Here is a 14807-nt window from a genome sequence, read left to right on the forward strand (position 1 = left end):
ATTCTTATTCTAATTTCTGTACATAATGTCTAGTCTATGTCTAGTGACAGCTGGGAGCTGCTGTTAACTGTGTCTTCAGAGTCTTGCTTTGCAGGAGGCACCTGAACATTTACTCAGAAAATGACCTATTAATTAATATGGTAGAGTTTTGTAGGCATGCTGTACATCCTGTGAAGCTCATATAAGATCGGTATCTGCATGTGATTGTGCTGCCTGTAAAGCCATGTTCACACTAGCTGTATTTGGTCAGTATTTTACTTTAGTATGTGTAAGCCAAAACCAGGACAGGAACACAGGAGAGGTATAATAGAAACACATCACCACTTCTGTATTATCAACCACTCCTGGTTTCGGCTTACACATACTGTTGTAAAATACTGACCGTGTGAACATGGTCTAAAGCTTCATATAAGTTGAGTTGGGTGATGCCCATATTGAAGTGCAAAAGTATTTGGATATGCTTCATGAATGTTTCATGCCATTGCATTTATGTTAACCTTGCTCTCTCTATGTCTTGTTTTGGTTGAAAATGTTAATAAAATTGTTTGGAAAAAAACAGTATTTGGATTTCCCTAGCCTAAACTAATATTAGCAGCATTACAATTAGGTAGTTTACAGCAGAGATTTAAAATGAATACAGAGGAGTAATCTGAGGTTCCCATTAATTTTACGCATTTACCTTCTGCACGTCCCCATCCAGATACTGTGCAAGATTCCCCTGGCATGAATTGATATGGTGACCAAGGCACACAAGCAGCTACAAGGTTATTATCAACTTGCATACATGCTGGATTATTGTATATGTTTATAACCTCCAGCAGAGCAATATCATTTTCATATGTGTTAGGGTTGTAGAGTTCATGGACTTTTACACTTTTCACTGGGAAGGAATCAATGTCTTCATCATAAGCCAGGCGATCCAGGAGCTCAACCATTATCCGATATCTTTGGGCCTGGTCTGCCCTGTAATCATAAAAGATCACTTTTATAATCACATATTTATTAAGAAAAACTAAACATCTATGGAGCTAAAAGGATAATAAATTCTGCATTCACCACTCCTAGGAGTTTACTAATCATTTTTATTATTGGCTTCAATGTATAAATTCATCTCCAGGCAGCCATAATTCTATAATTTAACTATGGCAGTGGGAAATGTATGGAACACCCTGTACCTGACGCAGTGAGCAGCTGTCAATACCCAGCAGCCACCAATATAAATTCCTCCACAGTTGATCTTTGTGCCATCTTTTATGGCCACTTGCCATGGAAACTGATTCTGAAATAAAAAAGAAAATCAATGGCACATATCAGTTTTGGGTTTTAAGTAACTTGCTTGCAGAGATAAGGACCATGTTGAGTGATAATAAATAAATTCGGTTCTCATCCACACTTTACAGATCAGAAAAAAAAACATAGCTGCTGATATAGCCAGAATAAATGTTTCCATCTATTCATTCAAAAACCCAGCATTCTCTGAAGTTCTCCAAAGCTCCTTGACTAATAGGGAAATGTCATGAAAATGAGGCGTAGCAAGTTATTTTACTGCTAAACATGTAAATAAAATCCATGAACGACCATTTTTAAAGGGTTATAATCAATATGTAAAGTTATCACTTATGCAAAGGACCAGTGATAAGTTACATATCAGTGGGAGTCCAACAGCTGGGACTCCTACTAATCATGAGAACAGGCTCTGAAATACCCAATTGGAATGGTGTAGTGCATGAACACCACCCAACTAATTATTCATAGTGGTACTGCCAGAGAAAGGGTTATACGGAGCTCATGAATATGGAGGACTACATAGCAGCAGGTTTACTAGTCCTTTAGAGATAATATTCTGTGGATAAAATAGTGATTCTATCAAAACTGTACCAAGCAGCCCAGTAAGTTATACATTGCTAGAATCAGGGGCTCTGTCTCTACATTATGCTGCTCTCATTTTAGTTGGCAAAAACTTGAGCCAGATTTCCTTTAGGGGCTTATGCAAGTGTGTTTGTTGTAGGTTATGCAGTGTCATGTAAAGCATTTTACCTTATCTGCTTTATGACCTCCGATGATTCTTTTCACTCTTATGTGCTCTTGTTTAGGAAGCCCACAATGGAGTTTTGGAATACTATCCTTTATAAGTCTTCTCTCTTTTTGGATAAAAGATAAATATTAACAATTGTAAGGAAACATGCCACTGTCATGACAGAAGATAAGTGCCCAAACAACATGCCTGTAAACCACATACATAGGTAGTACTCATCCTCCCCGGGTACGGCACCAGATTACAAAAACACAGTGTAATAAATGGTTGATTTGACTAAAGAGAAACCATTGTACGAGGGACGTTCATTAAAGATTTTCCCTGACCCACTTCTATTTATCACAGGATGCTGATACATGTGTAATGATGTAAGTCTCTATAGGTTGCGTGCCAATTTGCAACTGAGAACTGATAATGGTCTTGATTTTACAGGTTCTGAAGTGGTGTGAGGTTTGATAATTGGCTGCACACCAAAGGAGACATTCGATGAGATGAAAGAGGTTTATGGTGATGACTCCCCATCATATGATGTAGTCAAGAACTGGCAATGTCAATTCAAATGTGGTCAGACTTCTGTGCACACAGCTCCAATTCCAGGACGAATCAACTCTGCTATTGATGAACACACCATCCAGCACGTGGAGGCCACCATTCTGGGTCAGGACCCGTAGAATGCAGGTGCGCAAAACGGCCGTCGTCCGATCCTTGTCCACTTGTCCTCATCCTGCCTGTTTGAAGATGTTTTAACGGTGTACTAATAAAGTCTAGATTTTAAGAACAGTGAGTGCCACCCTTTTTTCTTTTTTTGTATGGAATAGAAAGTCAATTTACTCCTAAACACACAAAATATATTAATAAATTGAAATATCTAAGAATCCTATGTGTTTGCTTACCTGCTTCAATGTCATAGGGCACTGCATTGCTTCCCTCTGCATAATAAGAGATTGCTTAGTGCATAAGGTATCACAATATAACAATGTAATGTAATAACAATGTAGCTTGCTTTAAACTAAGTAACTGTACAGAACAATATCATTCCATACTATTTATATGTACATGTAGCTTTTTCAAAGACAAGTCAGCAATACCTTTACATGGCCTATCCGTCCCTCCAGTACTGAGAAATCAGAGTTTGAGCTGATATGGAGTATGGTATATATGAAGCCTCTCTCACTTCAGCATTATGCCTCCTCCTGCTTGACTGATGGCTCCTTAGTCTAAAGTCACACAGCATAGAGGATGTCGTTTCAAGTAGATAGAGGCTACGCTGGGCGGGGAACAAAGCTGTAGTGACTGAGGCTTCAGATCTAGCATGTCTTTCATTCTCATTTGCACATCCAATTCAAATGTTGATTTCTCAGAGAAACGGACTGGCCATGTGAACGTATTGTTCGACTTTGAAACAGCTACATGCACATATAAATTGTATGTGGTATGAGATCCTTCTGACCGATTCCCTTAGGCTATGTGCACACTTTGCGGATTCTGCTGCGGATTTTTCCGCAGCGGATTTGATGAAATCCGCAGTGCAAAAAGTACTGCGGATTTATCGCTTTTTTTTGTGCGGTTTCCACTGCGGTTTTAGACACCTGCGGGTTTTTGACATGGAGCAGGTGCCAAACCGCTGCGGATTCCGCACAAAGAATCGACATGCTGCGGAATGAAAACCGCTGCGTTTCCGCGCGGGTTTTTCCGCAGCATGTGCACAGGGTTTTTTGTTTTCCATAGGTAAACATTGTACTGTACACCACATGGAAAACTGCTGAGGATCCGCAGCGTCCAAAAACGCTGCGGATCCGCAGCAAAAACCGCAAAGTGTGAGCCTTAAAGTTTAAGAATAATCTTTTTTGCAGATTTCCCTTTCCTGTGAATGAGATAAAACGCTCTCCTTTATATAGACAAGTTTTAAGACGTACATCACCATAAAGTCTGTGGGACCCAATTAGTTCCAAATAACTTATTCTAAAGAGAGCATACTATGGGGGTCTGATAGCAGAAGTACCTGCTGCTGCGTATACCCCTTATGTGTAGAACAATTGTATGTTTGCAGTGTAGGCCATGTTCACGTGTGGTGGATTTGCAGTGGATTTTTTGAGTGGCAGCCATACTAAAATTCTGCAACAGAAGTATGATTAATGCTAGGAAGTGGGAATTTACAGAACTCTATTCACATGTAGTAAGAGATACCCACATGTATCTGTGTGCATGCTACAAAAATAACCATATCTGTTTCACATTCATCTCTCCATTGTATTGAAATGAGTACATTACATGTGTAAAATCAAAGAAGCAAAATGGCTGAATAAAATCGGACTATTGCAACCTTCTCTGGTTCTCAAAAATTAAATACTGATGGGGATTCAAACCCCATTGATGTAATGTTATGGCATATCATAGTATGGGAAAGAGAAATATGCAAAGTAAGATATGTAATAAATAAAGCTTGGGCCTCCTGTGACTCATGGCTCTCCTGTCTCCCTGAACCTGTGAGTGCACACATTTACCCATTTTCATCTTGTAAACTTAACGTATAGTTACCATCAAGAACACTGGTTACAGGATTTTCTGATTTCGCTTGTGAACGTTTTGAAGTATCTAAAGGAGAATATTAGACATTAACTTACTTCGAAAAGCATAGTTAAAAGTCACATTGAACACTGAAGGCATATTTTGTATTGTTATCACATCGCAATATCAAGTTATTTTTAGGTCTAATTCAGATCTCCAAGAAACTTGGTCCGAGTATGGACCTTGAAGCATGGACTAGCCAAAGATGTAGTGTTCTGAACTTGACAGCCACAAAGGCATATATGAGGCTGTTGAGTTTGAATCAGAGACCCATGCCCAGTCTGTACATCACGCTCCGTACATAGACCATGTTTCACAGACATCTGAATTTGGCTTTAGAACTCATTCAGATTTCCATGTCCAAGTACAAACTGCGATGCACTGATTGGCCACGGCTCTCCTGATCACGGATGTCTGGATGCAGCCTTAGAGCTCATTAAGGTGTCCAGGTATAGAGGCATGTATGAGGCAGTAGAGTTTGAGTTGGATACCCATGGCCAGTCTGTACATGAACCGTGTAAGGCCTTAGAGCTCATTAAGATGTCCATGTATCACTGAGTGCAAACCGTGATGCACAGACTGGCCGCATTTGGATCATGATACATGGACGTCTGAATTCAGCCTTAGGGCAGAGACAGACTGCCGTATTTCTCGTGCGAGAATCGCATCGCACTGCACGGACTGGTCTGGCACCCTTCTGACCTGAGCAAGACAGTATGATATATTTATATGCAGCTGTCAAGCTCAGGTCAGGAGGGCCGACATCCAGTACGAGGCACGAGAAATACGGCAGTCTGTCTCTGCCCTTAGTGGTATATTTCATTGTGGTGTTATTTATAAAGTAAAATACTACAAAAATTGAATTTCGAGTGTCTTGCATATTTCTAGAGCAGAAGAAATATTCTGTATTAGGCAATGTTCATATGTTGCATTTTTGCTGCAGCCAAAACCTGATCTCCTAGCAGTAAAAAAAAAACTGCAGCCAAAATGCAGATTTTACTTTTTTTTCCTTGCTACATTTTTACTGCGTTTTTCAGGATCCCAAAGTTCAGCTTTGCTTCTACCTTGCAAGCATAAACGATGGATGGCGTTAGGCCACCAATGCCAGACGTATGTGAGACCATAAAACATTTTTGCAAAAAGACAATTTGATCAAATTATTTAGGAGAAAAAGTTTTGTTATGTTTATTATGTAGGGCATTGTTTCCTTTTAACACATCCATGCTCACGTAGCAGCGTTTTTTTTACTGCATTTTTTCACTTACTCATTGCTTTCTATAGATGAAATAATGTTGCAAAAACGTTGAAAGAATTTACAAAAGTTGTTTTCCAATTCATTCAGTAAAAAAACAGTGTGTGCATGAGATTTCTGAAATCTCCTAGCTTTTCTAGTTTTTGTTGGTACTGTAAAAAGCAGCTTTTAATATGAATAAAAAGCAGCAAAAAAATGCAACATAGCATTAAGGCTCATTCAGATGTCCGTTTTTCGCATACAAGTTCTATCCGTGTTTTTCACAGAGCTTGTGCATAGTATAGTCAGGGGCTGTTTATGTGTCCGATTATTTTTGCAGACTTGTCCGCGCATGTCTAATATTGTTCGGAGTATCCGATCAAAATTGGCAATGCAAGTCTAAGGGTCTGTGAAAAATAGGAAAGCACTCAGACTGCAGTGTTTCCCAAACTGCTAGATAGGAAAGAGTAAAGAAACTTTTTTTTTCACGCAAAACAAACTGATGAAACTCCGATAACTCTCTGGTAAAAATTTAATGTAACTCTGGACAAAATCACTGATGAAACAAGGACTGTTTTTCTCGTATATGAAAAGCATTACATTACTATTAACCTCCTTATACAATGCCGGAACATACTGTATTTCTCTGTTCACAGTGAGCAATAACAAAAAAAAATCTCTGAACTTTAATTTTGATGTGTTGCAGCAACAAAAAAAGCTTTAAGCTCCTTAGTGTTACTCGTGGAGTGGTGTCATGTAGGCCACAGAAATTAAACATTCAATAATATAAATGCCAGCCTGATGATTGCAATGGCTTTGTTTTCTTTGTTACCTTAACCCCTTAATGACCGCCAATTCTCATTAAAATGGCCCGTTATAGGGCCTTATTCCTTCATCACCGTTTTAAAATGGCGATAGGAAATAAGGCTGTAGTGCCCCTCAGAGTCACAAAATCTCCGAGAGAACATGATCAGGGTCAGAGAGAGAAATCATTGTAACAGCGGGCACCATTTTTTTTTTTTTCGTGATCTACGTCGTTTAAGAAATAACATCGATCACGAAACAAATACCTGTGCCTGCTGTTACAATGATTTCTCTCTCTTCTGACATGATTTACTTGTCAGAGGAGAGAGAAATTATGTCCCCCAAAACCCCCCGGTACGTAAGACATCCCCCAGACCTCCCTGTCATCTGCCTGAAAAAAAAATGTTGGCCACATGCACTGTGCGCCCGCTGAGATTTGCCGGCCGGTACCCAGCAACAATAGGGAATATTTCCATATTTGTTCCTTGTGATCACTGTGATAGACCCTATTACAGTGATCAAGAGTAGAGATGAGAGAATATGTTCAGCTCCCTCCTTACTCGACAAGCTATAACGCTTACTGAATAAGCTGCAGAGGGAAAACGGATAACTGGATCGCTCCTGCTGATCAGCTGTCCGGGCGCCGCAGCTGCATGTATCGCAGCTGTGTGACAGTCACAACACATGCATGGAGAGCACAACAAACATGCTCTCCATGCATATGTTGTGACTGTCACACAACCGCGCCACATGTACCTGCGGCGCCGGACAGCTGATCAGCAGGAGCGATCCAGGAAGCCGGGTTCCCTCTGCAGCTTATTCGATAAGCGCTATAGTTTGCCGAATAAGGAGGGAGCCAAACATATTCGCTCATCTCTAATCAATAGCAAAACATTTTAGTAAATTAAATCCCCCTTTAGCATCCCTTTAGTTAGATAAAAATTATAAAGTAAAACATTTTTTTTCCATTCTTTTCAGTTGGGGTTTGGGTTGTGTTAGGGTTGGAGTCAGAACTGGTTTTTTTTGGAAAGTATAAAAAAATGATGATATGATGGCTAGTGATGATAGCAATTGCTCGCTACTAGAGTTTGCAACGTGTATGCACGGAGTATCGCGGATCCTCACGTGTTTTTTTTTGCTTATACCAGCCGGAAAACATACAGGGCGGGAACTCGAGCATATCACTCGAGCACCCGCAATATTTGAGGTATACACAAGCACCCAAAGCAAAATGTCGTAGCGAGCACGTACGCTTAACACTAATGACGACATTCAATATGACAACCTAATGTTATCAAAGTCTGTGTCGTACCTGTGAGTTCAAAATACTCACTATACCCCTGGATAAAATCCTTGAGGGTTGTGGCTTCCAAAATGGGGTAACTTTTGTGGGATTTCCACTGTTTTGGCACATCAGAGGCTCTCCAAATGTGACATGGCATCCGCTAATTATTCCAGCAAATTTTACATTCAAAAAGGCAAATGGCACTCTTTCCATTCCGAGCCCTGCTGAGCACTCAAACAGTAAATTTTTCCACAAATGAGGTATCAGTGTACTCAGGAGAAATTGCACAACAAATTTTGGGGTCCATTTTCTCTTGTGAAATTATAAAAAGTTTGGGTCTAAAGTAAATTTTTTCTGAAAAAAGTTAAATGTTCATTTTTTCCTTCCACAATGCTTCAGTTCCTGTGAAGCAACTGAAGGGTTAATAAACTTCTTGAATGTGGTTTTGAGCACCTCGAGGGGTTCAGTTTTTAGAATGGTGTTACTTATGGGTACTTCCTGTCATATAGGCCCCTCAAAGTGACTTCAAATGTGATGTGGTTCCTAAAAGAAAATGGTTTTGCAAATTTTGTTGGAAAAATGAGAAATCGCTGGTCAACTTTTAACCCTTCTAACTTTTTCAATTATTTTGTGTCACATAACGCTCTCATTTTAGGGCATAGAAATTAAGTGTCAATGGTCATTAAGGTCAAAATTTACTCAGTCACTAAGGGGTTAAACCATGTTATTGCTCACTGTGGTTAGTAAGTATGATTTGGCCCAATATTATGTGCCTGATGAAGACAATAGCTTATACACTACTTGCATTTGGCAGCAGTATGTGTTGTCATGTTGAGTAACTTAGTGGTATGACATGCTTCACTTCTTAAATATAACAGTGAAAATGAATAAGCTATTTTAATAGTTTTGTAACACACTTGATCATTCTGATCTGCAGTGAAGGAAGATTTTTCCTGTGTTATAATAAAAGTTGTAATTTCCTGCTGTAATTTTTGTCACTATTAGGCCGGCGTCACACTTGGCGTAAGACAATACGCCACGTATTATACGTCCGTACTACGGCCGTAATACGGAGAAATGTTCCCAAAATATTGTTCCGTAGTCAGGGTGTGTCAGCGTATTTTGCGCATGGCATCCTTCGTATGTAATCCGTATGGCATCCGTACTGCGAGATTTTCGCGCAGGCTTGCAAAACCGACATCTAATGGATTTATGTGCTCAAATGTTCGGGAAAACATATATACAGTATATATATATGTCATTGAGACACATATATATATATTCTGTATTTAGATTTCATTCAGCGCGATATCTGTGAAAAGCCGGTAATTCAATTGCCGGCTTTTCATTTCTCCTGCACAAACCCGACAGGATATGAGACATGGTTTACATACAGTAAACCATCTCATATCCCCTTTTTTTTTGCATATTCCACACTACTAATGTTAGTAGTGTGTATGTGCAAAATTTCAGCGCTGTAGCTGCTAAAATAAAGGGTTAAATGGCGGAAAAAATTGGCGTGGGCTCCCGCGCAATTTTCTCCGCCAGAATGGTAAAGCCAGTGACTGACGGCAGATATTAATAGCCAGGAGAGGGTCCATGGTTATTGGCCCCCCGTGGCTAAAAACATCTGCCCCCAGCCACCCCAGAAAAGGCACATCTGGAAGATGCGCCTATTCTGGCACTTGGCCACTCTCTTCCCACTCCCTGTAGTGGTGGGATATGGGGTAATGAAGGGTTAATGCCACCTTGCTATTGTAAGGTGACATTAAGCCAGATTAATAATGGAGAGGCGTCAATTATGACACCTATCCATTATTAATCCAATTGTTTGAAAGGGTTAAAAAAACACACACACATTATTAAAAATTATTTTAATGAAATAAACACAGCGGTTGTTTTAATAATTTATTGCTCTCTCAATCCATTTGCAGGCCCTCGCTTGGAAAAATAATAAACGCACAATATACATACCCTCAGCTGAACCGTCACATCCCACGAAGTAATCCATCTGAAGGGGTTAATTATTTTACAGGCAGGAGCTCTGCTATAATGCAGCTGTGCTCGTGCTTGTAATTCCCCGGCGAATGAATGAAATGTAGGTCATTGACCTACATTTCCTTCAGTCGCGGTGATGCGCCCCCTGGTGGATGTCCTCATATGACCTGGAGCGTGGGAAAAAGTTCCCAGGCTGCAGTTCATGAGAACATCCAGCAGGGGCGCATCACCGCGACTCAATGTAAGTACAGATCCAGCTTTCCTTTCAGCACCCGGGGATTACAGGCACGAGCGAGTGGTTTATCGCAGCTCGTGCCTGTAATATTAGTTAACCCCTTCAGATGGATTACCTCGTTGGACGTGATAGGACATTAGAAGGTATGTATATTGTGCGTTTATTATTTTGCCAAGCGAGGGCCTGCAAATGGATTGAGAGAGCAATAAATTATTAAAACAACCGCTGTGTTTATTTCATTAAAATACTTTTAAATCATGTGTGTGTGTGTTTTTTAACCCTTTCATACAATTGGATTAATAATGGATAGGTGTCATAATTGACGCCTCTCCATTATTAACCTGGCTTAATGTCACCTTACAATAGCAAGGTGGCATTAACCCTTCATTACCCCATATCCCACCGCTACACGGGAGTGGGAAGAGAGTGGCCAAGTGCCTGAATAGGCGCATCTTCCAGATGTGCCTTTTCTGGGGTGGCTGGGGGCAGATGCTTTTAGCCACGGGGGGCCAATAACCATGGACCCTCTCCTGGCTATTAATATCTGCCCTCAGTCACTGGCTTTACTACTCTGGCGGAGAAAATTGCGCGGGAGCCCACGCCAATTTTTTCCGCCATTTAACCCTTTATTTTAGCAGCTACAGCGCTGAAATTTTGCACATACACAATACTAACATTAGTAGTGTGGAATATGCAAAAAAAAAGGGGATATGAGATGGTTTACTGTATGTAAACCATGTCTCATATCCTGTCGGGTTTGTGCAGGAGAAACGAAAAGCCGGCAATTGAATTACCGACTTTTCACAGATATTGTGCTGAATGAAATCTAAATACAGAATATATATATATGTGTCTCAATGACATATATATATATATATATATATATATATATATACACTCACTGGCCACTTTATTAGGTACACCTGTCCAACTTCTTGTTAACACTTAATTTCTAATCAGCCAATCACATGGCGGCAACTCAGTGCATTTAGGCATGTAGACATGGTCAAGACAATCTCCTGCAGTTCAAACCGAGCATCAGTATGGGGAAGAAAGGTGATTTGAGTGCCTTTGAACGTGGCATGGTTGTTGGTGCCAGAAGGGCTGGTCTGAGTATTTCAGAAACTGCTGATCTACTGGGATTTTCACGCACAACCATCTCTAGGGTTTACAGAGAATGGCCCGAAAAAGAAAAAAAATCCAGTGAGCGGCAGTTCTGTGGGCGGAAATGCCTTGTTGATGCCAGAGGTCAGAGGAGAATGGGCAGACTGGTTCGAGCTGATAGAAAGGCAACAGTGACTCAAATCGCCACCCGTTACAACCAAGGTAGGCCTAAGAGCATCTCTGAACGCACAGTGCGTCCAACTTTGAGGCAGATGGGCTACAGCAGCAGAAGACCACACCGGGTACCACTCCTTTCAGCTAAGAACAGGAAACTGAGGCTACAATTTGCACAAGCTCATCGAAATTGGACAGTAGAAGATTGGAAAAACGTTGCTTGGTCTGATGAGTCTCGATTTCTGCTGCGACATTCGGATGGTAGGGTCAGAATTTGGCGTAAACAACATGAAATCTTTGGGATGTGGTGGAACGGGAGATTCGCATCAGGGATGTGCAGCCGACAAATCTGCGGTAACTGTGTGATGCCATCATGTCAATATGGACCAAAATCTCTGAGGAATGCTTCCAGCACCTTGTTGAATCTATGCCACGAAGAATTGAGGCAGTTCTGAAGGCAAAAGGGGTCCAACCCGTTACTAGCATGGTGTACCTAATAAAGTGGCCAGTGAGTGTATATATATATATATATATATATATACTTGTATATATGTTTTAATGAACATTTGAGCACATAAATCCATTAGATGTCGGTTTTGCAAGCCTGCGCGAAAATCTCGCAGTACGGATGCCATACGGATTACATACGGAGGATGCCATGCGCAAAATACGCTGACACACCCTGACTACGGATCAATATTTTGGGAACATTTCTCCGTATTACGGCCGTAGTACGGACGTATAATACGTGGCGTATTGTCTTACGCCAAGTGTGACCCCAGCCTTATTTTGCGAGTTTTACGGACGTAATTTCTGCACTCTTACGTCCGTAAAACTCGCCAGTGTGACGCCGGCCTTAGAGATGAGCGGTGTTCGAGTTGAACTGTTCTCCAATTTCAAATTCGAGCTTTTTTGGGCGGTGTTCGAGTCGTTCGACGAACCCGAACAATTTGCTTAAAATTTGGCTGTTCGAGTTTCTGTTTGATAACTGTTCGTTCACGAAAAGCCTAACTAGATTTGCACATTTAAACTGTTTATCATTGTTAATGGACTGTTTCAGTGTATAGTGGGCGGGGGGGGGGATAGATCTGTGCTGAAATAACGCCGATCTCCATTTTTTTTTCTTTCCCGCATTTACAGAGGGGCGGTGCAGTCTCTCAGCCTATCAGCAGTGCGCACACACACAGCAATGTGCATGTGATGCAGACAAGCAAGGGCATGTGTCATTGGCTGTGTATGTCACATGTCACTCCTTGCCCAATGAGAACCAGCCATTTGCCCCGTCATCACCATTTCCTCACTGCTGCAGCTTAGTGTTAGACGGCACCGCTGCTGCTGCTGTGGGCGCTATACAGTCAAAGAGTCTTTTTTTGCCAGCAAATTTTCTGAGAGATAGGTTTAGGGAATTGGGACTAGTTGTAATGTCAGCCCTTTTCAGGGTAGGTTACAGCAGTTCATAGCATTGTTTGCCAGGCAGGTCTGAGCCAGTGCTGTGCATGTGTTAGTCACAGCATTTGGTGTAATCTAGCTCAGCCAATCCTTTTGGGCTAGTAGCATTGTCTGATAGTCATCTGAGTAGCCCGCCTGTGAAGCTAGCTACACTGCCTGTGTATCTCAATTTTTACGGCATCTAACCCAGGAAATCATTTTGGGGTTTTGGGCTTAGTAGCAGTGTCTGCACGTCAGCAGAGTAGCCCGCCTGTGAAACAAACTATACCGCCTGTGTATCTCTATTTTCACTGCATCTAATCAAGTTGATAGTTTTGGGCCTAGTAGCATTGTCTGCACGTCAGCAGAGTAGCCCGCCTGTGAAGCTAGCTACACCGCCTGTGTATCTCAATTTTTACGGCATCTAACCCAGTAAATCGTTTTGGGGTTTTGGGCTTAGTAGCATTGTCTGCACGTCAGCAGAGTAGCCCGCCTGTGAAGCTAGCTACACCGCCTGTGTATCTCTATTTTCACTGCATCTAATCCAGTTGATAGTTTTGGGCCTAGTACCACAGTTTGGCCACTCAGTTCTGCTCGGTTTTCATCCATCGGTTGTTGTGCCAACAACTTCAGATACAGAGTTGCCAATTAAGCACTAAAATGAGTGGCAAAAGGCCTGCTGCTGGTGGAAAGGGGAATAGGCGTGTTGGAAAGGGAAAAAAAGGTTGTGTCCGTGGGGTAGGTGGTAAAGCAACAGTAAAATCTGCAGAGGAAAGACCATCTTCCAGCCAAAGTAAGATGTCTACTTCTTTTTGTGGACAATCTGATATGATCCCTTTCTTATGACCATCGCTACAAGCATCGCCAAAAATTCCAGATGAGGCACAAAAACAGCAGGTGCTTGAACGGATATCAAGTGCTCGTTCAAGTGGGCTCTCCTCCATGTCAACTTCAACATCACAACTACTCCAGTCCTCAGAGTTGTCACCCCAATCGCACTTGCTTCCTCACAGCTCCCAAGTCTCCAGCTGCCCGTCTGAGCATGGGGTAGCACACATGGTTGAGTCTGTAGAGCTGTTTACGCATACTATAGCCTGGGAATCAGAGGTCTGCTCCAGAACTTTTGTGAATCCAGACGAGGAAATGATCTGCACTGATGCCCAGAATCTTTGTGAGTCGGATCCAGGCCCAGATGAAGAAGGTTCTGAGCATAATGTAGACCCTCGTTCCCAAACTGTAACTCCTGTTGGTGGAGACAATGAGGAAGATGATGATGAGACTGAGATACCTGATTGGAACGAAAAGTTGACTTTTCGGTCGGGGCAGGAAGAGGTTGGCTCTGAGGACGACGGGTGTGAGAACACACAGGATGATGATGACGAGGTTGTAGACCCCACTTACTGTCAACCCCAAGTCCGCCAGTCCATGAGGTCAGCAGAGGAGGTGGAGGAGGATGCTAGTGACGAGTCTGATGACGAGGTAACAGTGCGCCTTCCTGGACAGACGGAGTACTGGAAGCACGTCAACAACTGCATCCTCAACCCCAATTGTGCCTCAGACCAGAAGTCGTGGTGGCTCTTCAGGTCGCACGGGCTCTAAGCCTTGCATAGTTTGGGCATTTTTTGACATCGCAAAGGATGACCCAACTCATGTTGTCTGTAAGATTTGTCAACAAAATCTCAGTAGAGGCCAAAAAATCACTAGCTTGAGTACTTCATGCATGAACCGTCACATGGATATGAGGCATAAGTTGCAGTGGGAAGCTCACTGTGCTACTATGCGGCCTAGTGGGCCAGGTCAACCACCGTCTGCCCCATCAAGTGCATCCGCATCCTCTTCATCCTCTGTGACTGTGGGGACAGCAGTCGCACATGGTTTTGGAAGCAGACCTTCCACCTCTTTACCTGCAACAGCCAGTGTGATTGGCAGGTCATCAGGACATTTG

General features: G+C 42.0%; 1 protein-coding gene across 1 annotated transcript in view; it reads right to left on the minus strand.

Annotated features, from left to right (window-relative positions):
- CFI (complement factor I) overlaps positions 1-14807 on the minus strand; it is an 87950-nt gene that overhangs the window by 20151 nt on the left and 52992 nt on the right. Inside the window, exons 7-11 of the mRNA XM_077278940.1 lie at positions 4574-4630; positions 2929-2964; positions 2038-2141; positions 1176-1279; positions 680-963 (exon numbers count right to left, since the gene is read on the minus strand). Coding sequence (XP_077135055.1) covers positions 680-963; positions 1176-1279; positions 2038-2141; positions 2929-2964; positions 4574-4630 — 585 coding nt within the window. The remainder of the gene's footprint in view (positions 1-679; positions 964-1175; positions 1280-2037; positions 2142-2928; positions 2965-4573; positions 4631-14807) is intronic.

Source organism: Ranitomeya variabilis, chromosome 1, assembly GCF_051348905.1.
Source record: "Ranitomeya variabilis isolate aRanVar5 chromosome 1, aRanVar5.hap1, whole genome shotgun sequence".
Classification (NCBI taxonomy): Eukaryota; Metazoa; Chordata; class Amphibia; order Anura; family Dendrobatidae; genus Ranitomeya; species Ranitomeya variabilis.